At 41.6% G+C, this 25,187-nt stretch overlaps 1 protein-coding gene across 2 annotated transcripts in view; it reads left to right on the forward strand.

Annotated features, from left to right (window-relative positions):
* Nucleotides 1–25,187, forward strand: part of ADAMTS20 (ADAM metallopeptidase with thrombospondin type 1 motif 20) — a 289,696-nt gene that overhangs the window by 144,181 nt on the left and 120,328 nt on the right. For both annotated transcript variants that reach the window (XM_040410795.1, XM_040410806.1), the window contains exons 16-22: nt 3,283–3,378; nt 4,181–4,347; nt 6,898–7,027; nt 8,487–8,613; nt 9,503–9,713; nt 15,959–16,123; nt 22,861–23,025. In XM_040410795.1, coding sequence (XP_040266729.1) covers nt 3,283–3,378; nt 4,181–4,347; nt 6,898–7,027; nt 8,487–8,613; nt 9,503–9,713; nt 15,959–16,123; nt 22,861–23,025 — 1,061 coding nt within the window. The remainder of the gene's footprint in view (nt 1–3,282; nt 3,379–4,180; nt 4,348–6,897; nt 7,028–8,486; nt 8,614–9,502; nt 9,714–15,958; nt 16,124–22,860; nt 23,026–25,187) is intronic.

The raw sequence follows: 25,187 nt of genomic DNA on the forward strand, positions 1-25,187 counted from the left end.
AATTTATACCATGTCTAGTGCGGCTCTCAGACGAAAAATGGTTGGGCACCACTGCTTTAATTGATTATATGTGTTTTTATTTTTATGTAGAATACAGGATACTTCCACATGGGACAGAAAATCTATGGTGGATTTGGCTGCACATTTTTGCAATTTTACATGTTGATTTTCTTCTAAGTTTGCTGCAGATTTCACCCTGTGCATTTCAATATATTTGGGGTGAAAGTCCGCAGAAAGAATCTACAAGCTGTGGATGTAAAATCCTCACCATATGTGAATTTACAGGTGGATACCATTCTGTAGCATGTGGATGAGTTATGTTAAAATCTCATCCCGTTGGTTGCTACCATAATATGATGTGGATTTTCTGGACAGAGAATCTACAGACACATGGATCAATGGGCTAAGTTATGAGTTCATTGGAAATTGCTGATTTGGAAATTGTTGGCCTGTTTATAGTATAGTGCATAAATGAGTACATCCCATCTGAAAACTATTACATTTGGCAATTTCTTTTTAGAAGTACAGTGAAACATATTTGGGTTTCCTATTACCAATTAGGTGCAGGAGAATCTCAGAGCAAGTGACTTAGAGCTGGCAAAGATTGGAATGACTTTTATTACTATGACATAAGAGGATCCATTTAGATTTTGGCAAGACACATATTATTGAAGGTCATGTCTTTTGAGAATCGATACTCTGGTCTGATGAGGCCATAGTCAGTCATTTTGGATCTGATAAAATTCTAAGTGTATTGCGGTAGAGGAGGGAGGAGAACAGGGAGCCCCTACATAAGAAAATCACCCAAAAAATATAAAAAATATGGCTTTCAGAATATGGAGACACAAAAACATGATTTTTTTTCTTTCAAAAACGTTTTTATTGCGTAAAGCTAAAATAAATGTTAAAAAAGTAGACATATTAGGTATCGCTATGTTTGTAACAACCTGCTGTATAAAAATATCACAAAATGCATTCTGTTCTGTTTGGTTGTGTCCACATCGCGGACAGAAAAACACTGCAAGCAGCGTTTTTCTGTCTGTGATGTGGTGCAGATCAAGACGAATCTGTCCTGACACACAATGTAAGTCAATGGGGAGGGATCAGTTTTCTCTGACACAATAGAAAACTGATCCGTCCCCCATTGACTTTCAACGCTGTTCATGACGGATCAGTCTTGGCCATAGAAGACATAATACAACCGGATCCGTTCATGACGGATGCATGCTGTTGTATTATTGTAACAGAAGCGTTTTTGCAGATCCATGACAGATCCGCAAAAAATGCTACTGTGAAAGTAGCCTTACAGAAACCAATTTGGAACATGGTCAGCCATTTAGTTTAAGAGAAAATATATATAGCCGTTGTAGCTGGCTGGCCGGATTTGAGACCTCAATAATGTCTATTTATAATCATCTTTTAATAAAGGGATAAGAATACATTAAGCACTGGTTCACTTTTTCCTGAGGCTAAGGCCTCATGCACACGACCGTTGTTGGGTTCCGTGTCCGTTGTTCCGTTTTCCGTGATTTTCTGCGGACCCATTGACTTTCAATGGGTCCGTTGAAAACTCGGAAAATGCACCGTTTGTCATCCACGTCCGTGATCCGTGTTTCCAGTCCTTAAAAAAAATATGACCTGTCCTATATTTTTCACGGTCAACAGTTCGCGGACCCATTCAGGTCAATGGGTCCGTGAAAAAACACGGAGGCACACAAGATTGTCATCCGCGTCCGTGATCCGTGTCCGTTTTTTTCCTATCATTTTCAAGGCAAACTTGACTTAGATTTTTTTTTCACTTTTTATGTCTGGTGATCCTCCAAAAATCAAGGACGAGACACGGAAAAAAAAAACGGATCACGGAACAACAGAACCCCGTTTTGCGGACCGTGAAAAAATACTGTCGTGTGCATGAGGCCTAATAAACATTACATGAGTGAGGCATTTGCAAAATATGATTTTTGAGGTTGTGTTTTGGCCCTCATCATTGATTGTAGATTGAGAAGCCAGTTTTGGATGCAGTATGGTGTCTAGTTTAAGAATACATGTCAATTTGGGTGTGGTGGAATGTTTAAAGGAATTTACTGGTATTATGTTAATAAAAATTATTTGTAAATTACAACTTTCTAGTATACTTTATCTTTCAGCTAATGACCATTTCCAAGATTGCCGTTAGTGGATTTGAACATCATTATTTACATCCAGAGACTAAAAACCTGCTTTTTGCAGGTTTTATGGACGTAACAAACTATGCCCCTGTGCCAGTTGCACATAATTAGAAATCGTTTTCATCTTCTATATATAATGAAGAATCATTCCAATCACTGACGACAAGCAGATCTTGCAAATACTGAGTAGCCCCGCAAAAAAAAGAACCTGTTCTATTCTTGTCCGTTTTAGGCATTGTTACAATGGATCCGCCCAAAAAAAAAAAAAAAGGATGGCATACGGACCGCAAAACACATACGGTCATGTGTTGCCTTAAACATAGAATCTCTTTACCTGAAAGAATTTCAGCTTTGAAAACATGTTGTAGTCTGCAATGATATTCCCGCTATCAAAAGTACCAGAACCTTGACAGACCCCAATGAAGTTCATGAGGTTTGGCAGTGCCCATTTGAATCCCCTGAAAAATGGATTATGTCAGAGGGAACATAGCCTAAGGGAATGACGGTGTGAAATGAGACATGCTATGAGGGCAACAGCTGTATCACTGGAGAGATGGTAAAACTGGCAAAGCTCCTTGCAATAGAGAATACCTCAGTTAAGGCTCATGCACTGATGTGAACCTACAGTAGACTCAAGATTTATTTTTACTATTCTGGCAATGAAAGAGTCTAACGGTGTAGCTAGCACAAATTCTTTAAAGGAGTTGTCTCCTTTTTTTTCCTCCAAACTGCAGGGAGGGTGTTATACTAATACAAAAAAATTAATAAAAACAATAAAATCACGACTGCAGCCCTGTGGAGAGGACAGAGCAGTGGTGGTGGATTGGTTTCAGCTGGGCAAGGTGATTTTATTTTTATTTTTTTATTAGCCTCTCTGCCCACTTTAAACTCTGTCAACCAAGATATTTTCTATTTTATTTGATAAAGTTACTACTTAAACACAGTTTATATACAATACACAATTAGAACATATTTTATCATAGGGACAGAAAGTCTTTGATACATAGGAAATCAATCCTGGTTTATTTATTGTTAAATTCAATAAGCATGACTAGTTCACAATGTAACAGCTATGACATCTTCTAGGACTTAGAAATATATGATTTCTTTTTAGGATATAATATTATCATTAAAATTCCTGCTGGGGCAACAAACATTGATATTCATCAGCACAGCTACTCTGGACGACCTGATGATGACAACTACCTGGGTAAGTGTATGAAAACGTTTCTAATCATTTATATACGGTAATGGTCTCAGTTAAAGGGATTTTCTTGGAGGTAAATATTAATGACCTGAGGACCAATATCAGATTGATGACTCCCGGAACCCCTGCCAATCAGCTGTTTGAAGGGGCTGCAATGCTCGGACAAGCACTGTGGGCTCTTTATATTATATCAAGCACAGTGTTCACTTGTATGGGACTGAGCTGCTGAGAAGCCATAAGACTGAGAGAGAGGCGGGGAGGGGGACCAGGAGTCAGACCCCCACTGATCTGATATTGATAGCTTAATGTAAAGATAGGTCATCAACATTTAACTCCTGGAAAACGCCTTTAAATGTGAATATATGTCACATATTATCTGTCACAATCTGTACAGCAAAAGCTCCGCTTCCTCTAAAAGTTAAAGGGTTTTTCCCATCTCAGACAATCGGGGCATATCGCTAGGATGCTGCTATTTCCGCCGGCCCCATAGAAATGAATGGGAGCAATAGCTCTCATTCATTACTACAGGGAGAGAACGCTTGGTGGTGGCTGGACCCTGGAAAACCCAGGGTCCTCCGGCCACCACCTTTCCCTCTCGGTGGAGGTCTGGGTCCCAAAGGTGGGATCTGCACCTACCATACCTAACCATATGCCCCCATTGTCTCAGATGGGAATACCCCTTTAATTATAAGTTCTACATTCTAAAACAAGAAAATCTATTCACCTTACTACTAGTATATGGTGAGCTATCTTCCTTTCTTCTGTTATGTTCCCATATCTAACAGATTGTCCCGATTTATTTCAGCTCTGTCAGATGGTCAAGGGAATTTCGTTCTCAATGGAAATTTCGTAGTGAGCAGGTTCAAAAGGGAAGTAAATGCCAGAGGTGCTGTACTAGAATATAGTGGTTCAGACAATGTAATAGAAAGAATAAACTGCACTGACCGCCTCGAGGAAGATTTCATTCTTCAGGTAAGCTGATTTGTAACCTAATTGACTTGTATTTGATATATGTTGTACCTAATTTAGTTGCATACCTTTTAATAAATCTGATGCATTTGGAATTGTCTGACTGTTTGAATGTCTTTTTATACATAACGGGAAAAGGCATACATTTGAGCCACTGATATCTATAATTTTACCTTTGATAAAGGAGGTTAAAAGTATACTAGATTACAGATGTCGGCCATTGAGTATACCCATTCAGTTTGTGTGCTGTCCGTTTTAAAGGCTATGGCAACCTTTTGGGGGCGTTATTTTTTTAAATGATTGCATTCTGCCTATCTTGGGCTACAAATAATTTTTCCAGTTTGTCTTTATTAAACATTTTCAACAATTTGTCTACAACAGCTTTCACTGTATTTGCTGACTGTCACTTCTCCTCCTAACTGAATTCAGAGAGCTTATCTGACAGCTCAATCTGTAGCCCTTCTCTCTAACTCCCTAAAGGCCCTTTCACACTGCTTAACGATTATCAGGAGGGAAGTGTTCCTTCCTGGCAGTTCTTTGCTCATCAGTGAAGGAGGCCGCCTCATTCACATGCAGTGATCTCCTCTACAGTATGGGAAAGAGTGATCACTAATGCCATGGTTTGTCTCCGTACAGAATCATGATCTGCTGCCAGCAAAGAGTGATTTAGGTAACTGCACAAACAATCTACAAATCCTTCTTAGCAAATATCTGCCTGATGCTCAGGCAGTGTAAAGGGGTCTTTACAGCAAAAGCACTTAAGCTAACTTTTGTGTTGATATCAAATTAATAAGAATTTAATTTACATAAGTGTTTATGAGCTGTTAGGGAACTAGAGATAAGGGTTACAGATTGAGTGAGGCCTCTTTCACAAGGCCGTTTTTTTTTTCCCGTTTACTGGCCGTTTTTTGCGGTCCGTATACGGTCCGTATACGGAACCATTGATTTCAATGGGTCCGCAAAAAAAACGGAATGTGTTCCGTATGCATTCCGTTTCCGTTTTTCCGTTCCGTTTTAACATAGAACATGTCCTATATTTGGCCGCAAATCACGTTCCGTGGCTCCATTAAAGTCTATGGGTCCGCAAAAAAACGGAATGCATACGGAAGTGCATCCGTATGTCTTCCGTATCCGTTCCGTTTTTTGCGGATCCATCTATTGAAAATGTTATGCCCAGCCCAATTTTTGCTATGAAATTACTGTATACTGTATTTGCCATACGGAAAAACGGAACGGAAAAACGGAACGGAAACGGAAACACAACGGAAACAAAAAACGGAACAACGGATCCGTTTAAAACGGACCGCAAAACACTGAAAAAGCCATACGGTCGTGTGCAATAGGCCTAAGTCAGAGCAGCTACTTGATGGATTTCACTGAAAAGCTGAAAAAACAGGCCGTAGATGCAGTGAAACTGAAGGCTATAGAAGACAAACTGTTAAGTGTTGAATAAAGACCAAGAAAATTTTTTTTTAGCCAAAAATAATAGGACGTAATAGTAAAAAAACGTATCTAGAGGTGTCCACAGCTTTTACTGGTTGTTCCTTCTTTAGGCTACTCACACTTGCGTTGTTGGATTCCGGCAGGCAGTTCCGTCGGAAAAACGGATCCGGTATTTATTTTTTCACATTTTTACATGCGCAGACCAGAAAATCGGATCCGTTTTTTCCGGAACACTTGGTGCCGGATCTGACATTATTGCATTTCAATGAAAAATAATGCCGGCATTCCATTAAGTGTTCCGGAATTTTGGACGGAGAAAATACTGCAGCATGTTGCGGTGTTTCCTCCGGCCACATACCGTAAGAGTGACTGAACTGAAGACATCCTGATGCATACTGAACGGATTGATCTCCATTCAGAATGCATTAGGATAAAACTGATCCGTTTTTTTTCTGGTATTGAGCCCCTAGGACGGAACTCAATACCGTAAAACTTTAACGCTAGTGTGAAAGTACCCGGAAACTACTGTGATAAAGCATATATATTTTAAGATATTTGTTAAACAGATATTTTCTGCCTGTTGAAACATAATACATAGCATGAGAGTAACATCTTTCAAAAATATTTTTTATTAGAAAATACCATTCAGGAAGTTAAGGGTTCTGCTTGAGACTTTGGAAAGGGTCATCCTTTCCTTTCTTTGCATATTTTCACTAAGGAACTGGTCCAATCTGCATCTTCCCTCTTTCTGGATTACAGGTGATGAAAACCGGTGCTATAATGAATAGGGAAAAGGGAGAAAAGGACTCTTTCCAAGTCCAATAGAGCCCTTAAGCCTGTGAGTGCATTTATACCAAGAAAACTTTCTTTTAAAGTTTCCATTGTGTTATGCTATGCGTCACATGTTTTGACTAGGTTTGTAAGGCAGACATATCTTGATGTCAATATCTCCATTACACTAGAAGCTATGGGGGTTCCTCTTATTATAGAGATATTTTATTATTTTCATTGCTGCCATGCTTAGTATTATAAGTGGTATAGTTTCATCTTTCTTAAGTTACCTATGTACATTAAATATTTACTATTGAAATATAATCAATCTGGTTCCAGATCTTATGTGTTGGAAATTTATACAATCCTGATGTTCGATATACATTCAGTATTCCTATTGAGGATAAATTCAACCAATTTTCTTGGAGCAGTTATGGGCCGTGGCAAGCCTGCAACAAGATATGTCAAGGTAAACTGTTAGTGGGGAAAACATCTACAATGTATTTTATGTTATTGTGAAAGTCTAAACTTTGAGTATGACAATCATCCTTCGGAATAAAAAAAATATTATGCAATATGATTTTATGTATATTTAAGGGGATTTCTGAGCTTATAAAAAGTATAGAAAAGTGCCAATACATGTCTTAATGCTCACCTGATGATCCCACTATCAGAAGTTGGTATTTATCAAGGGCATCTGTCAGCAGATTTGTACCTATGCCTATGATTTTTACCTATGAAGTTGCTGTTACACCTAGAGGCTCTTCTCTCTCTGTAACTGCTGCGCCCTCTCCACTTTGATTGACAGGGCTAGTCTTGACGATATTTTCACTGCCCAGGCCTGTCAATTAAAGTGGAGTGGGTGCAGAAGTTGCACAGAGAGCAGAACGTCTAGGTGTAACGGCAAAGCCCCCGTTGCTCCTATATGCTCATTTGCATTTAAAATCATTTTTCGCAGCAATGCAGGCACATATGAACATAGGAAAACAGATGCCTTCAGCTGCCAAGTGCACATGTAACAGGTCAGCCAGTTTCAGAAGTACAAATCTGCTGACAGATGCCCTTTAATTAACTTGCCCGGCTCTCTGCTGCAACCTTCTTTTGATGCAGCCAGGGCTTTCTGAGGGCAGGATCACCATGTCTACAACTACAGTTCCCTTTATTCCTCTCTCCTCCCACAGATATTGCCCCTATTTACAGCTGCCTACATGCTTCTCCATTACGTGATGTAACGTAGTAATTACTGACTTTATACGCAGATTTGCTACTGAGAGACTAACTACACACCCTGTAATACAGAGCAGGGGAGAAGTGGCATGTGATGTGTGACATTCTGTTATATAGAGGAGAGGGAGATAATCACAATTTAAACACTCATGCACATGAACGTGTGCGGCCCGTGCTGCAGACCGCAAATAGCACAGGCATCGGCCACGTGCCCGCCGTTTGCGGATGCGGACCCATTCGCTTGCATGGGTCCACAAACCTCAAGATTCAGTCCGCATTGCGAAAAAATAGAACATGCTCTATATTTTTGCTGTGCGGAAGCACGGACCGAAATCCTACAGAAGCACTCCTTAGTGCTTCCGTGGGTTTCCGCTCCGTGCCTCTGCTCCTTACCACTCCATATCTTGCAGATTGCAGACCTATTCAAGTGAATGGGTCCCCATTTGTGATACAGAGCGCGCACAGCCAGTGCCCCTATATTGTGGACCCAGTGTTTGCAGTCCGCAAACGGGCACGGGCCGCACACTTTCATGCAGGAGCATGGTCCTGTGACTGCATTTAAGGCTTGTTTACAGAGGAGCTGCAGACAGTACATTAATAAATGATGCATCTTACTGCATGTAACCCCTTTATACAAAAAATCTAATGTCAGGATCCTCCTGTTATTTGGTAGAAGTGAAATGTATATGTTTTGAATCCAGGTGTTCGGAAAAGAAAAGTGACCTGTCAGCGTAAAAGTGACCAAGCAGTTGTCTCTGATCAAAGATGTGAATATTTATCTCGACCAGAGCCCATTACTGAGTTGTGTAACACAGATTGCCAGTTAAGGTATACATTATATGTTTCTTAACATTGCCCTCAAATACATTTTTCTATCTGTAAAGCAGCAGGGGCAAAATTTTGCAAACTGTTCTCAATCTGCTTATGGGCAGAATAGGAAGTAAAACATGAATATCACTTCTGTGTGTTTGTAAAGTGAACTATTCCAACTTTATATGGTGTGTGTGTGTGTGTATATATTTTTACAATCACGGCTGAACATGTATTTGAGTTTTCAGTATATTTCAGATCTTAGACGACTGGTGTAAACTATACAGAAAGGCTACATTCACATGTCCAGCAAACTGTTCCGGCAGAGAACAGGCTGCTGGCATTCACCGGATCCAGCATTGCTGGATTCAACATATCGCCTTCGGATCTCTATTCATCATAATGAGATCTGGCAGTGATTCAGCCACTTTCCGGCATAAATGCTGGGTTTCGGACGGACAAATACCACTGCATACAGCTTTTTTTTGTCCGGCTCACAGCCGGCATTTATGCCAGATCATCTCTGACGGAGATGTGAACGCAGTCTAATTTACCCGTGCTTTCTGTTAGGGTAAGGTCTTGTTCACATCTATGTTGGAGGCTCTGTTCGGGGCCTCCATTGCAGATTCTGGCAAACAGATCGGCCAGAAAAGTCCTGCATATAGAACGTCTTTTTCTGGTAAAAAAGCAGCATCCCAAATGGACACTGACCCTATTGTAGTCAGTGGAATCTGTTCAGCTCTGTTTGATTCAGTTGTGTGCTGAATCCTTTATTTTTACGGAGCGTAACAATGGAAAGTGATGACGCCATTGTGAACTCAGCCAGAATTTCATTCTTAACATTATTATATGAGAAACAAGCTAACATACGTAGTTATTTCTGTTCTGTCTAATGTTTTGTCTAAAGGTGGTTTGTCACTGGCAAAGGTGATTGTTCATCACAATGTGGACCTGGACATCGGTCGCTGGATGTGCGCTGTATCAAATATTCTTCTGTAAGAGGTCTGACCACACCTGTGGAAGATAAATTTTGTATCAGCCAACCTAAGCCTCCAGTCAGTGAACCTTGCCATGGAAACTGCCTTTTAACCAGCTGGCGATATTCAGAATGGACCCAGGTAAGGATGCAGTTCTTCCTATAGTTTTACAGTATAGTTAATTTCTACTAAAAAATAAAATAAAAAAAATACAGTCCTGCCCCTGTTCACTTCAAAGGGAATCTGTCACCTCTGGCAAGCCCTATTAAGTACAATAATACATTTATAGAACACCTGCCGCTGACTTCAGATCAGCAATTTGTATGTTAATAGTCTACCTCAAACCCCTAAACCGGCCGTGAAATGTATAGAGAGGACTTCCTCTGGAGTCCTTTCCATTATGTGCGCATGCACAGGAGTCCTCTCAATGCATTACCTAGCTAATTTATGGGCACACAACAGGGGAACAGGAGTGAGTATCGACAAATTACTGATTAGAGGTCAGCAGCAGGTATTCTATACATGCATTACTGTATTTATTAGGGCTTGCCGGAGGTGACAGATTCCCTTTAATGGGAGCAGCACTGCAGTTACCATCTCCTTCCATTACACAATGGAGCCGACTTCTGGTGTCAGAATTACAAAGAAACAGCAGATTGGCAGGGGTGCAGGATGGCCTGATCATAGATCGTCAATATCAAAATCTTGGGACGAGCCAGCTTTCAGCCACTACTTGTTTTTTTTCCATCTAAATAGCTTTTTGTGAATGAACTGTTGATTTTTTTTTTCGATATGATTTTGGGGTACATGTCAGTTAACCCCTTAATGCTCACTGACATACTGTTACGTCACCGAGTTACCATAATGGTATGTCACAGCAAAGGTGCGGGCTTAGGACTGGAGCTGTGCCTGCCCCAGTGCTTGCAGGTGCCAGCTGTATATCAACTCGTAGCTGCTAGCTGTATTATCGGCCCAATCGGCACACAGCAAACACAATCACAGGGTGCTGAGTAGTTGTTATGGCAGCCGATAGCTTTCTGAAGGCCACCAGGCTTGCCATGAGCTGGCTGCCTCTAGCAAGATGTAATTGACTGCCTATGCAGTACTGTACCTCAGACCTGGGGGTATCTGCAAATGTATTCTTATGCATTGTTATGTTGTGTATTTTCACATGTTTAGGCCATATGTTCCAGCAAGAGAAGGTATGGTTGGTAGTGGCTAGCAGGAACAGGGCTAACCACCCTGTTCCTCCCCTCTTGGTAGGAGTGGGCTGGTCCTGCTTCCTGCCAGGAATGAGGAGATAGAAAGCATATGCCAGAGCTCCTCCTACTCCTAGAGTTTGTTACTAAATTCTCCTGAGAGACTCACTCCAGAGAGATCATTAGAATCAAGAACACTGCTTCCAAGAAGCTTCTGTGTGCCTAGACAGGAGAGTGATCAGTGAAATCACAGCTTTAGGCATTGCTACAGGTGAGGGACTATGGCTCAGACACCTATTACCTAGAACAACCACCGGGCCATAATAAGAGTGACTTTTACTGTATCTGTTTACTTCTGACCTGATTCTTCAAATGCAATGATCCACAGGGGAGCAACGGCCTTAGTCAGTACACATTAACACAACATCTCATCAGGGCCACTACTACTCCCATACTCTGTACCAACTCGCCAGGAGATTAGAATTACTGAGCACAATTAAAAATAATAATAATAATAATATTAAAGTTTTAAAAGGTCAACCCCTGAAAAACAACCTCATAGCATTATCCCTATCTCTTTTAAACTTTACAGTTGGCACAATGCAGTCAAACAGGTAACATTCCAACCCAGACTCCTCTATCAGACTGCCAGATAGAGAAGAGTTATTCATCACTCTACAGAACATGTTTCCACTGCTCAAAAGTCCAATGGTGGCATGCTTTACATTACTCCAACCAACACTTGACACTGTGCTTGGTGATGCACTGTAAATATATATTTTATTTATTAGCATGATTGGTATTGCCATGTCCATAATGACCCAGTCTATTAAATTATTCAACCTGCATAGTGAACACCCCCCAAACATTTAATTTAAAAAAAATCACCAAAAGGTCACATGTATCCCAATATGGTATTAATAAAAAACCTACAGACTGACAAACAAAAAAATGAGCCATCACACAGTTCCATCAGTTGAAAAATAAAATATTTGGGGTGTCAAGATATGGTGATTCAATGCAATCTTTTTTCCCAAAAAATTGCCTTTCAATTTTTAAATGTACAAAAAACACATAAATTTGGTATCTCCCGACAATGAAATCAATATCATTTTTACCACGCAGTGAACACTATAAAAATGAAAAACATCAATCTAGAATTGCTTCATTTTTCACGCTGTCACCCATTTCAAAATGTTGAAATTAATAAATACAATTTGTCCTAAAACAAGACCTCATATGGCTATGTCAATGGAAGAATAAAAAAAGTTACAGCTTTTGAAATGCGGAAATGTAAAAAATGATGGAGCCTTATGTACCAAACTAGGCTGCATCCTCAAGGGGTTACTGCATATATTAGGGTACATATAAGTTAATGTTAGGGTATGTAGTAATTTAATGTTAATTTCTATACTAATGAATTTCCATTGTAGCTATGAGTCTAAGGCCTAGTTCATACGAACCTTTTTTTTTGCGGGTGTACGGCCCATTTTTTTGTGTTCCGTATACGGTCCTTATACGGAACCATTCATTTCAATGGTTCCTCAAAAAAAAGGAATGTGTTCCGTATGCATTCCGTTTCCGTATTTCCGTTTTTCCGTTCCGTGGAAAGATAGAACATGTCCTATATTTGGCCGCAAATCACGTTCCGTGGCTCCATTAAAGTCAATGGGTCCGCAAAAAAAACGGAACACAAACGGAAATGCATCCGTATGTCTTCCGTATCTGTTCCGTTTTTGCTGAACCATCTATTGAAAATGTTATGCCCAGCCCAATTTTATCTATGTAATTACTGTATACTGTATATGCCATACGGAAGAACGGAAACGGAAACACAACGAAACTCCAAAACGGAACAACGGATCCGTGAAAAACGGACCGCAAAAAACTATAAAAGCCATACGTTCGTGTGAACTAGGCCTAATAAAGGTCTACCATCTGAGGGGTTAAATATCTGCGATCGGCATTATCGCAGACATTTGCCCCAGGCCTCTGCTGTTTAAAACTGCAGAAACCTGGCGGTTATGGCACTCGCGAGTGGACGCCATGTTTAATGCATGTACAATGGAGGTCCGAAATGGGTTAACGTTTTTATTGTGAAAAAGTAGTAAAACATGCAAAACTATATATATTTGGTATTGCCATAACAAATCAACCAAGGGAATACATTTATGATGTTATTTATAAAATAAAACAAATATCAAAACAATGGCAGAATCGCTGTTCTTTTCCATCCCTTGTAACAACTTGGGGGTCTCTTAGCTCCCTGGAATCACCATCTCCTCCATTTAGCTGGTTGACAGACCTCAAGAAGCCACTCCAACACCGTAGATCTGGATGCAAACTGGCCGCAACCAGCTTTATCTCTTGTCACAGAAAGATAGTGTACTTTCCACAGCAATCTTTTGTATATTTCCAATACAGGATACAAATTAAAACATAGGCCATCTAGCACAAATAGAACATTGGTCTACCACCCAGTTCCCCAGAACACAGGTCATAATTCATACCATACATCTGGTGAGAGGTCCTGGCTCCCACACGCCTTGGCACAGCCTGCTTCTTCCTCAGATTGGGAGCCCCGTTAGAAGGGCTTAGTCCATATTTACCTGATCTCTAATTAATCCTCATTAGCAGCCCAATCGTCTGTCAAACCCAGACTTTTCTTTCTCACCTATTTTATCTTGGGGGAGACACACCATTTTAGTGACACCACTATACTACTTTGGCAGCTCCACTGCCACTTCTATGAGAAGTTAATAAAAGATATGCAATATATTTTATATACCCCAAAAAAGAAGAAGCCCTCATACAGCTAAATTGACAGATAAAACAAACAAAAAATGTATGGCTCTTGGAATGCTTGGTCATTAAAAACTTTCCCAGTTTGCATCAGTATCTGTATCTGTAATTTTGTAATATATTTATTTTTATCTTTATGGCTCTTATCTCCCGTTCTGAGTTGTGGTCACATGTCTATATTCATACATCTCTTTCCTATTTCCTTTGATGTTATGTCCATGGATGTGTCAAAGCAGCAACAGGGCCTGTGACTATGTAACTATCTCTGTTGAGGAGCTATAAACTAGCTGGGTGTTGGAGCTGTGCTGGATCTGTGGCTGAGAGGTGAAGTGCATCATGGGTTTGGTTGGATACAGCAACAGGAAGTGCTACATACAGGATAGAAACCAGAGGGATTTGGTTACATAAACACAGGTCAGGAGAGTCCAAATTGAAAAAAGCATGGGAAAGATGTACAGTACATAAGTTAAGCAACTACACAAGCACCTTAGTACTCCCAAAAAATCCCTTTATGGCTACTTTCATACTGGTGTTTTTGGGTCCGCTTGTGAGATCCGTTTCAGGGCTCTCACAAGAGGCCCAAAATGGATCAGTTAAGCAGCTAGTCGTCTGACTATGTGGAGCCTAACGGATCCGTCTAGACTTTCAATGTAAGTCAATGGGGACGGATCCGTTTTTCACTGACACAGTATGGTGCAATTGAAAACGGATCCGTCCCCCATTGACTTTCAGATCCGTTTTGACTTAGACTTTTTTTTGAATGAATAATGCAAACAGATCCGTTATTAACGGATACAAGTGCTTGCATTATTTGTGCGGATCCGTCTGTGCAGATAGAAGACGGATCCGCACAAAACGCGATTCGCTGCCATCGCTGTACATTAAGCGTTGGTAGTGATGGTGTGCGCCAAGGCCGACGGGTCTCCGCTGCTTCAAACAGCAGAAACGCATGGCTAATGACCACTACGGTCAATCATGCCGATCGCAGTCATTAAAGATTTAGATGCTGTGATCAGTTGAGATCACAGCATCTAAAGGGTGAAAAATCCAGAAAAATGAAAACGCAAAAACAAAAAACCTCAGGTATGCTAAGGGTTAAAGGGGTTGGCCCGTTTATATTACTGGCTGCAGGTAACAACACATGCATGCATCTAGTAATAAGCATTATTAAAGAGTTTTCCAGTATCTGATCAGTGGGGGTCCGACACTCGGGACCCACGCCGATCAGCTGTTTGAGAAGGTATCTGTGCTCACAGGAGCGCCGGTGCCTTCTCATACAGCTGATCAGCGTGGATCTTGTGTGTCTGTCACACTTCGGTGTGGGAGGGAAACTCACTCCGAAGGTAGGAGGGAAAGGGGTGAGGGGAAAAGGCCTGGTAAATATGGAAAGGAGCAGGTCACCTCCTAGAGAAACTCTAATCAAAGTCCTGACTGACTGCAAGTATGAACTGACCCCAGAGGTAGGTGAGTTCATACACAGGAACCTAAAGTCCTAACTCACCCTGTAGGAGGACCCTGGTACTAATGTCAGGACAAGAGACAACCTGTTCCTCCGAACGGTAGGACGAACAGGAGTCTCCCTCAGGCCTAAACACAAATGGCAGGGAAAAGAACAACACAAGAAAACCCCAACAATAAACAACAGGGGAAGGAGACACTTAACTTCAAATGGCTATGGAAGCACAGGAACTCTGCCGAAATCCAAACACCAGCACTCCAAAACAAAACTGAAGCTATAAACCACACAGCATGGTGGGAGAAGCCACAATAAATAGGAAAGGTTAGATGACCACATAAGCAACACCTGAGGCAAGGGGTGTGTCCATTACCAGAAACCACACAGACACAAATTGATCCACAAGGAACCTGTCAGATCAAACCACGTGTTGCCAGTGTCACTGGTCTCCTGGCACCTGTCACGGGAACGTCCGTTTTAGTGTCGGACCCCCACCGATCATATACTGATGACCTATACTGAGGATATGTCATCAGTATTAAAGTCTGGGAAAACCTTTTTAAACTATCGCCACTGATGTCTGAAATGAAAAAAACTTTACTAGCAGGTGCCCTGACCTGCATGTTGGCACTGCGCTGGGATTATGACTGCTGATTGTTGATGGAGGACCCTGTCAATCTGCGGCCTCCATTCACTTATACTGGGAGCAGACAGGGGAACTAGCGCATGTGCAGTCTGAACTCTGTCATTTATACTCCAGCTTCTGTACCCTGCACCATCACGTACACATGATTGCGGGGATGGATTAGGACTGACGTCTCATTATATTTTCAATATTTCCAAGATTATATTATTGAAAATGCTTCAGCATTTTGTCACTGATGAGGTTAATATAAATATATGACAATTTTTCTGTGTGTAAATGACAGTGCACCAGGACTTGTGGAAGAGGAATGCAGACAAGAGAAGCTTATTGCATAAACAACTTTGGTCATCGTTTGGCTGATCGTGAATGCAGTGAAGAACAAAGAGTAGTGACCCAGAGCTGCAATGAACATGCTTGCCCTGTGTGGACTATTAGTGAGTGGAGCGAGGTAAATTGCAGTTGTAAAATTAAATATATCAACTCTATTTACTCATTTAGTTTTTTTCAGTTATACCGATTTGTCCAGGGAAAATATGCTTTATGAGTTACTTTATGAGATTTTACTCTGTTTACACCATGATTAGTGTACCCACTGCGATAATATCCCATCTAGGTGGTGACATGTCCAGAAACCTTTTTCAGTTGCTGACTATAATTCTATGAATGGGATCTCCATTATTACATGTTGAACGGTGCACTGAACTTAGTAAAAACATGTGCCACAATTTTGGCACAAAATAAAGCCAACCAAGCGGTAATTTAAGTTAAAGGGTAACTGTTTTCATAAAAAAATCAATCTTGGCATATGTTACTGCTGCAGCAGCATTATGCATAAAGCCATCTTTAGTTTCTTTACATAACACTGTTTTCCTTGAGTTTTTTCCTTAGTTACGGCTGTTTAACCACCTCAGCTCCCCTAGATTAAACACCCTTAATGACCAGACCAGTTTTTACAATTCTGCACTACACTACTTTCACGGTTTATTGCTCGGTCATGCAACTTACCACCCAAATGAATTTTACCTCCTTTTCTTCTCACTAATAGAGCTTTCATTTGGTGGTATTTCATTGCTGCTGACATTTTTATTTTTTTTGTTATTAATCGAAATTTACAGATTTTTTTACATTTTTCACTTTCAGTTGTAAAATTTTTCAAATAAAACTACATTTCTATTTAAATTTTTCTCTAAATTTATTGTTCTACATGTCTTTGATAAAAAAAAAAATGTTTGGGTAAAAAAAAAAAATGGTTTGGGTAAAAGTTATAGCGTTTACAAACTATGGTACAAAAATGTGAATTTCCGCTTTTTGAAGCAGCTCTGACTTTCTGAGCACCTGTCATGTTTCCTGAGGTTCTACAATGCCCAGACAGTAGAAAACCCCCACAAATGACCCCATTTCGGAAAGTAGACACCCCAAGGTATTCGCTGATAGGCATAGTGAGTTCATAGAACTTTATATTTTTTGTCACAAGTTAGCGGAAAATGATGATTTTATATATATATTTTTTCCTTACAAAGTCTCATATTCCACTAACTTGTGACAAAAAATAAAAACTTCCATGAACTCACTATGCCCATCACGAAACACCTTGGGGTGTCTTCTTTCCAAAATGGGGTCACTTGTGGGGTAGTTATACTGCCCTGGCATTTTAGGGGCCCTAATGCGTGAGAAGTAGTTTGAAATCAAAATGTGTAAAAAATGCCCTGTGAAATCCTAAAGGTGCTGTTTGGAATGTGGGCCCCTTTGCCCACCTAGGCTGCAAAAAAGTGTCACACATGTGGTATCGCCGTACTCAGGAGAAGTTGGGCAATGTGTTTTGGGGTGTCTTTTTACATATACCCATCTAAAAGACAACTTTTCCCATTTTTTTATACAAAGTTGGCATTTGACCGAGATATTTATCTCACCCAGCATGGGTATATGTAAAATGACACCCCAAAACACATTGCCCAACTTCTCCTGAGTACGGCGATACCACATGTGTGACACTTTTTTGCAGCCTAGATGCGCAAAGGGGCCCAAATTCCTTTTAGGATGGCATTTTTAGACATTTGGATCCCAGACTTCTTCTCACGCTTTAGGGCCCCTAAAATGCCAGGGCAGTATAAATACCCCACATGTGACCCCATTTTGGAAAGAAGACACCCCAAGGTATTCAATGAGGGGATGGCGAGTTCATAGAAGATTATTTTTTTTTTGCACAAGTTAGCGGAAATTGATTTTATTTATTTTTTCTCACAAAGTCTCCATTTCCGCTAACTTGGGACAAAAATTTCATTCTTTCATGGACTCAATATGCCCCTCAGCGAATACCTTGGGGTGTCTTCTTTCCAAAATGGGGTCATTTGTGGGGTGTTTGTACTGCCCTGGCATTTGAGGGTCTCCACAATCATTACATGTATGGCCAGCATTAGGAGTTTCTGCTATTCTCCTTATATTGAGCATACGGGTAATGAGATTTATTTTTTCCGTTCAGCCTCTGGGCTGAAAGAAAAAATGAACGGCACAGATTTCTTCATTCGCATCGATCAATGTGGATGAAAAAATCTCTGCCAAAAAAAAAAAAGGAGGGGAAAGGCGCCTGCCAGGACATAGGAGCTCTGCCCAACATCCAAACCCACTCAGCTCGTATGCCCTGGCAAACCTGATTTCTCCATTCACATCAATCGATGTGGATGAATAAATCATTGCCAGGATTTTTTTTTATTATTTTTTTTTTATATACAAAGTGTTTGCCAAAGCATATGAACACCGCGCCCCTCAGCTCATATGCCTCGGCAAACGTATCTTTTACTGCAGAGGAGAAATCTCGTCTTGCAGCGCCGCATACACTGACTTTTGTGTAATCTGACAGCAGCGCAATGTTTCTGTCAGAATGCAGCTCGTTCATCGGTTGGTCCACCTAGAAGGTAAAAAAAAAAAGAAAAAACCAGGCCGCAACGCAATAAATTTATTAACATTAAGTTTTTATAACATTTGAACGGAACATAAACTTTTATAAACTTTAACTTTTTGAATAGAACATTAACTTTTTTGCTTACCGGTGATTTTTTTTTGTGATTTTTTTTTTTTTTACCTTTATAGGACAAACCTCTCCTTCCCCATGGGACAATGTGCAAAGCGCAAATCGCCCAGAGATGTGGTGAAGTACATTATGCACTTTGTCCCAGGTGAAAGGAGAGGTTTGCAGCAGCTGTGAGTGAAAGGGCCCTAATAGCCCTGTGTGCCTGTCTTGTGGAACGCAATCCCTATGCTAAGTGTACCTGTGTGTGGTACTTCTGGAAACACTCCCCTAAGCATAGGGCAGGGTGGTCAGGGCAGTCAGAACAGAAATAGGGGGTGTCACGCCTTTTTCCAATCCTGCTACAGACACGACATCTTTTTCGGTGACGCTTGGGTTGAGGTACCAGAAACGACACTGGGGAAATGTCGCTCGTGTAGACGGCTCACTACACTGGTGAATGGGGCCACGGAACCACCTGGATACAGGAGGTTCTCGATGATCTCTTCTTGAAATTTGAGGAAGGATCCTGTTCTCCCAGCCTTACTGTAGAGAACAAAACTATTATATGCAGCCAATTGAATCAAATATACAGACACCTTCTTAAACCAGCGTCTGGTATGTCGGGAAACTAAATAAGGAGCCAACATCTGGTCATTGAAGTCCACCCCTACCATGAGCAAATTATAGTCGTGGACTGAGAGGGGCTTTTCAATGACACTGGTTGCCCGTTCTATTTGTATTGTCGTGTCTGCGTGAATGGAGGAGAGCATGTAAACGTCACGCTTGTCTCTCCATTTCACCGCGAGCAGTTCTTCGTTACACAAGGCAGCCCTCTCCCCCCTTGCAAGACGGGTGGTAACGAGCCGTTGGGGGAAGCCCCGGCGACTAGGTCGCGCGGTGCCACAGCAGCCAATCTGTTCTAGGAACAAATGCCTGAAGAGGGGCACACTTGTGTAAAAATTGTCCACATAAAGATGGTACGCCTTGCCAAATAAGGGTGACACCAAGTCCCAGACTGTCTTCCCACTGCTCCCCAGGTAGTCAGGGCAACCGACCGGCTCCAGGGTCTGATCTTTACCCTCATAGATCCGAAATTTGTGGGTATAGCCTGTGGCCCTTTCACAGAGCTTATACAATTTGACCCCATACCGGGCGCTCTTGCTTGGGATGTATTGTTTGAAGCCAAGGCGCCCGGTAAAATGTATAAGGGACTCGTCTACGCAGATGTTTTGCTCAGGGGTATACAAATCTGCAAATTTGGTGTTGAAGTGGTCTATGAGGGGCCGAATTTTGTGGAGCCGGTCAAAAGCTGGGTGGCCTCTGGGACGAGAGGTGCTGTTGTCGCTAAAGTGCAGGAAACACAGGATGGTCTCAAATCGTGTCCTGGACATGGCAGCAGAGAACATGGGCATGTGATGAATTGGGTTTGTGGACCAATATGACCGCAATTCATGCTTTTTTGTCAGGCCCATGTTGAGGAGAAGGCCTAGAAAAATGTTAATTTCGGAAACTTGGACGGGTTTCCACTGGAAAGACTGGGCAAAAAAGCTTCCCAGGTTGGCGGCTATAAATTGAGTGGCATACCGATTTGTTTCTGCCACGACTAAGTCCAAGAGCTCTGCAGTCAAGAACAGCTCAAAAAATCCCAGTGCCGAACCGATCTGAGCTGTCTCAACCTGAACTCCAGACTGGGCGGTGAAAGGGGGAACTACTGGTGCGGCTGAAGTTGGGGGCTGCCAATCAGGGTTTGCCAGCACCTCAGGGATTCTAGGGGCTCTACGGGCCTGTCTGTGCGGAGGCTGCGACGGGGGAACTAATGCACGTGCCACCGTACCAGCTTCAACTGCAATTCTGGTGCTCGCCACTTCACCATCTTGTATGGCAGTGCTTGTACTAGGTCCAGGATGGGCTGCGCTGCTGGTGTATGCCTCACCACGTAATCCGACAGCGCCAGCCCCACTCTGCTGCCTTTGAAGCGGATCCTGCATAACCTGTGGTCTAGCAACACGGGGCCTGGTACGCCTGGTGCTATCAGGGACCTCAACCTCCTCGTCCAAACTTTGGGTAAGACTGTCACTGCTTTCTACAGGTTCATATTCTGACCCGCTAGATTCGTCAGATGAGGGTTCCCATTCCTCATCCAACTGGGTCAGAATCTTGTAGGCCTCTTCAGAAGAATACCCATTGTTTGCCATTTGGTCAACTAAATTTAGGGGGTATTCCCTGAGACTACCCAAGAAAAAAAGCAAGCCTGTCTTACAAATGGGAGGCTAGCGAAGTACCGGAATCCGCTGCGATTGATAAAAAATATCAAAACAGATTTTTTTTATCGCCGCAGCGCTTGTAAAGTGATTGTGCAGTAATAAAAAAAAAAATTTTTTTTTGTCACTGCGGCGGGGCGGGCGTGGGTGAACGCACGTGTGGGCGACCGATCAAGCCTGATCAGGCAAACACTGCGTTTTGGGTGGAGGGCGAGCTAAGGTGACACTAATACTATTATAGATCTGACTGTGATCAGTTCTGATCACTTACAGATACTATAAAAGTACAAATGCTGATTAGCGATACGCTAATCAGCGAATCAGTCACTGCGGTGCGGTGGGCTGGGCGCTAACCGATGCTAACTACCTAACAAAGGGGCCTAAACTATCCTAAAACCTAACAGTCAATACCAGTGAAAAAAAAATGTGACAGTTTACACTGATCACTTCTTTCCTTTCACTAGGTGATTGACAGGGGCGATCAAGGGGTGGGTGATCAAGGGGTTAATTGGGGTGATGGGGGGTGATCTGGGGCTAAGTGAAGTGTTTGGTGTGTACTCACAGGACCAGCAGAGGAGCACAGAAGCCATTTAACACATTATATTTATAACGATCATTGGCTGGCAGGCTGATGATGAACTTGTCCTTTAACTTTTGCCGGCTGTGAGCGTAATCTCGCGAGATGACGCGCCGGCGCATCCAGGAGGAATGAATCGACCGCCTCCGGAACGCAATCCTGCGTTAGGCGGTTAAACATTTACAATATGAGGACCTTCTCAAGATGGCTCCTCTGCAAGTTCTCTGAGGCCAAAACTGCTTTCCCTCACTTCCCATACACACTTGCTGTAGCCAGTAGCTCCCTGCCAGCCAATCAGATTGAATTACTGAGAGACACGCCTCCTCACTGAAGCCTAATGCAGGCATGCATTGTGAAGGACCGCCCCTCTGTCTTCTGTTTATACTAAAAGGAAAACAGACAAGCCCTAGCAATGGTCTTTTAAGGGACAGAGGACATTAATGAAGGCTGTTATTATAAGGTAATTACAGATCTTTTGACAATCATTGACAGACTTACTCAGGTATATATGCCTAGCTCTAATAAACTAGCAAATAAAATAAAAGATATGACAGTTATCCTTCAAAGAAAGGTGTCTAACATGTCTGTAAAAATGCATCAAATGTTTAATTACCGTATATGTGAATCCTAGATGGCTTCATAAATTATCCTCAATACCCCAGGAACTTGTCCTAGATGTAATTCTGAGAAAACTGACAGCACACACATGTGGTGGCGATGTCCATAGATCCAACCATATTCCCAAACTGATATGTGTATTTTGGAAGACCTACTACAGGGAATGGAGAATGCTAAAGAGCAGATGATAGAAAAAGTGGGTTTTATTAAAGAAAAAATAAAATTAAAATTAAACATCCACAGGAGGTTATGGAACTGCTGGGAGCAATATGTCCAGATTTGTTATAAATTGGTATTATCATAATAAGTGAAGAGGGGGGGGTAGGGGGGTCAGGGATCTCGGGAAGGGAAGGGAATATATAAAATTTGTATTTGAAATTAGATTCTTTTGTTTATATGTATGAAGTTTATAAATAAAAAAAATAAAAAAAGATGCATCAAATGTGTCCCGCAGCGTGTGGCACTGTGTTAAAATTGGCTTTTCTTCTAACTGTCTCCTCTAATTTTATGCTATCTTTATTTTAGACAATATTATTACATCTGCCCCATTTAGTTCAGTTATTTGTTATATTCTGCATCTCCCGGCTGCAGTGCAGATGCCTAAAAGTGTTTTTATCTCTACCCTGAAACGTAGTAACTGATAAAAAAGTCAACGTCTATTCTCTGTACTCTGGAAACTGCTGCATTAAACACTGTTTTTGGCACTGTCCCTTTTTCATTAGTGTCTTGTGACATGTGGAAAAGGCATGAGACGTCGACATGTAGCATGCATAATGAACGATGAACATATGAAAGATGATTATTGTAATTCAGACCTCAAACCTGAGTCTGTGATGTCTTGTGAGCTTCAGGAATGTGCTTATTGGCATGTTGGATCTTGGGGGCAAGTAAGTGTCAATTAAATAAATGTGTACTAATATACATAATGTAGTTTTAAAAATGGAGCCCATGTATTTAATGCAAAGCAGTGTTGTATATAAAGCGATGTATACTGTATGTCATTACAGTTTTCCCATAATTCAGTATAATATGAACACATGCAACATATCCCATATGAAAATGTTGCAATGCAAAACAGCAATGCAGTAATCAGAACACAAGGAAAAGGGAGAAGCAGCAGCAGATTTTCATTTAGGCCTCTTTCAGACGGGCGTTGCGGGAAAAGGTGCGGGCATGTTGCGGGAACATGCGCGATTCTTCTGCGCGAGTGCAAAACATTGTAATGCGTTTTGCACTCGCGTGAGAAAAATCGCGCATGTTTGGTACCGGTGTATTATTGGATCGGTGTGTAGATTGTATTATTTTCCCTTATAACATGGTTATAAGAGAAAATAATAGCATTCTGAATACAGGATGCATAGTACAATAGCGCTGGAGGGGTTAAAAAAATATAAATTTAACTCGCCTTAATCCACTTGATCGCGCAGCCAGCATCTCTTCTGACTTCTTTCTTTTCTGTGTGCAGCAACAGGACCTGTGGTGATGTCACTCCGGTCATCACATGGTCCATCACATGATCCATCACCATGGTAAAAGATCATGTGATGGATCATGTGATGACCGGAGTGACGTCACCACAGGTCCTGTTGCTGCACACAGCAAAGAAAGAAGTCAGAAGAGATGCCGGCTGCGCGATCAAGTGGATTCAGGTGAGTGCTGTCCACAAAAATACTGAATGCTATCCGTTTTTTTGCGGATCCACAAAAAAACGGATAGCATTCAGTATTTTTGCGGACCCATAGACTTCAAAGGGGCCATGTCCTGATTTTCACGGACAATTATAGGACATGTTTCATTAGTTTTTCGGAACCGTGGAATAGAAAAGGGTCCCATAGAAGTGAATGGGTCAGCATCTAATCCGCAAAAAAACGGATCCGCATTTTTGCGGATAGCATACGGCTGCCTGAATGAGCCCTTAAAGGGATTCTGTCACCTCATTTTACCCTATAGAGATGCGGACATGCACGGCTAGATCGCCGCTAGCATGTCCGAAATATACCTGTCCCATATCTCTGAGTGGTTTTATTGAGTGTAATTTTATATATACATATATATATATATAGAGAGAGCAAAAAAGTTCAGTGGCAGCACCGTCAAAGAAAAAATGCGGGTGCAGCTGGCCCAGCGTGGATGAAAGCCAATCCAAATAGACAAAAATAACAAAAAGGGCAGCACTCCAGAAGGTAAAAGAAGGAAAAATCTTTAATTACCCATACGGGACAAGCGACGTTTCGGCTCAATGTGTGAGCCTTTCTCAAGCTATATATATAAATCAGCCTGGTAAGGAGCCCAAAGGGCTGTACTAACTGTTCTGGAGCCCAGCCACGCCCCCTGTGAAGGAGCCCAGCACCGCCTGTATCTCCTCCTTGCTCACAAAGTCAAATCGCCGTAATCTCGCAATTCGCAGTGACGACATAGTGTTCCTTCCCTGTGCTGGCATCAGCCTCAGGGAAGCAACTGTCATGCGCATGTAGCTTTTTCTGTATTTTGCGGTCCAATTTTCACGGATCCGTCGTTCAGTTTTTTGTTTCCGTTGTGTTTCTGTTTCCATTCCGTTTCCATTCCGTATGGTTTCCTTATGCGATTCGTTGTTTGCAGATCCCAAACAGAAACATACATTTTTGAATCATCAATGTAATGTACAGCAATGTGTTTTAACAGTATGCACATGGGCAAAGTGGGCATGGATCTGCAATAAACGGATGACATACGGATGTGTTCTGTAAGCATTCTGTATTTTTGCGGCCCCATTGACTTGAATGGAGCCACGGATCGTTATTTGCGGGCAATAATAGGACAAGTCCTATCTTTCAGCGGAACGGAAATACGGAAACGGAATGCATACGAAGTACATTCAGTTTTTTTTGCGGAACCATTGAAATGAATGGTTCTGCATACGGACCACAAACGGAATCCTTAAAAACGGAACGGAAACGGAAAGAAAACGTTCGGGTGCAAGAGGCCTAACAATATATTTTTCAAGAACTGAGCAAATCCAGTGCTCCATTGGTTTACTCTGCGAATATATGGCGATATAATTGAATTTCGC

This window comes from Bufo bufo, chromosome 1 (genome assembly GCF_905171765.1).
Source record: "Bufo bufo chromosome 1, aBufBuf1.1, whole genome shotgun sequence".
NCBI classification, from domain to species: Eukaryota; Metazoa; Chordata; class Amphibia; order Anura; family Bufonidae; genus Bufo; species Bufo bufo.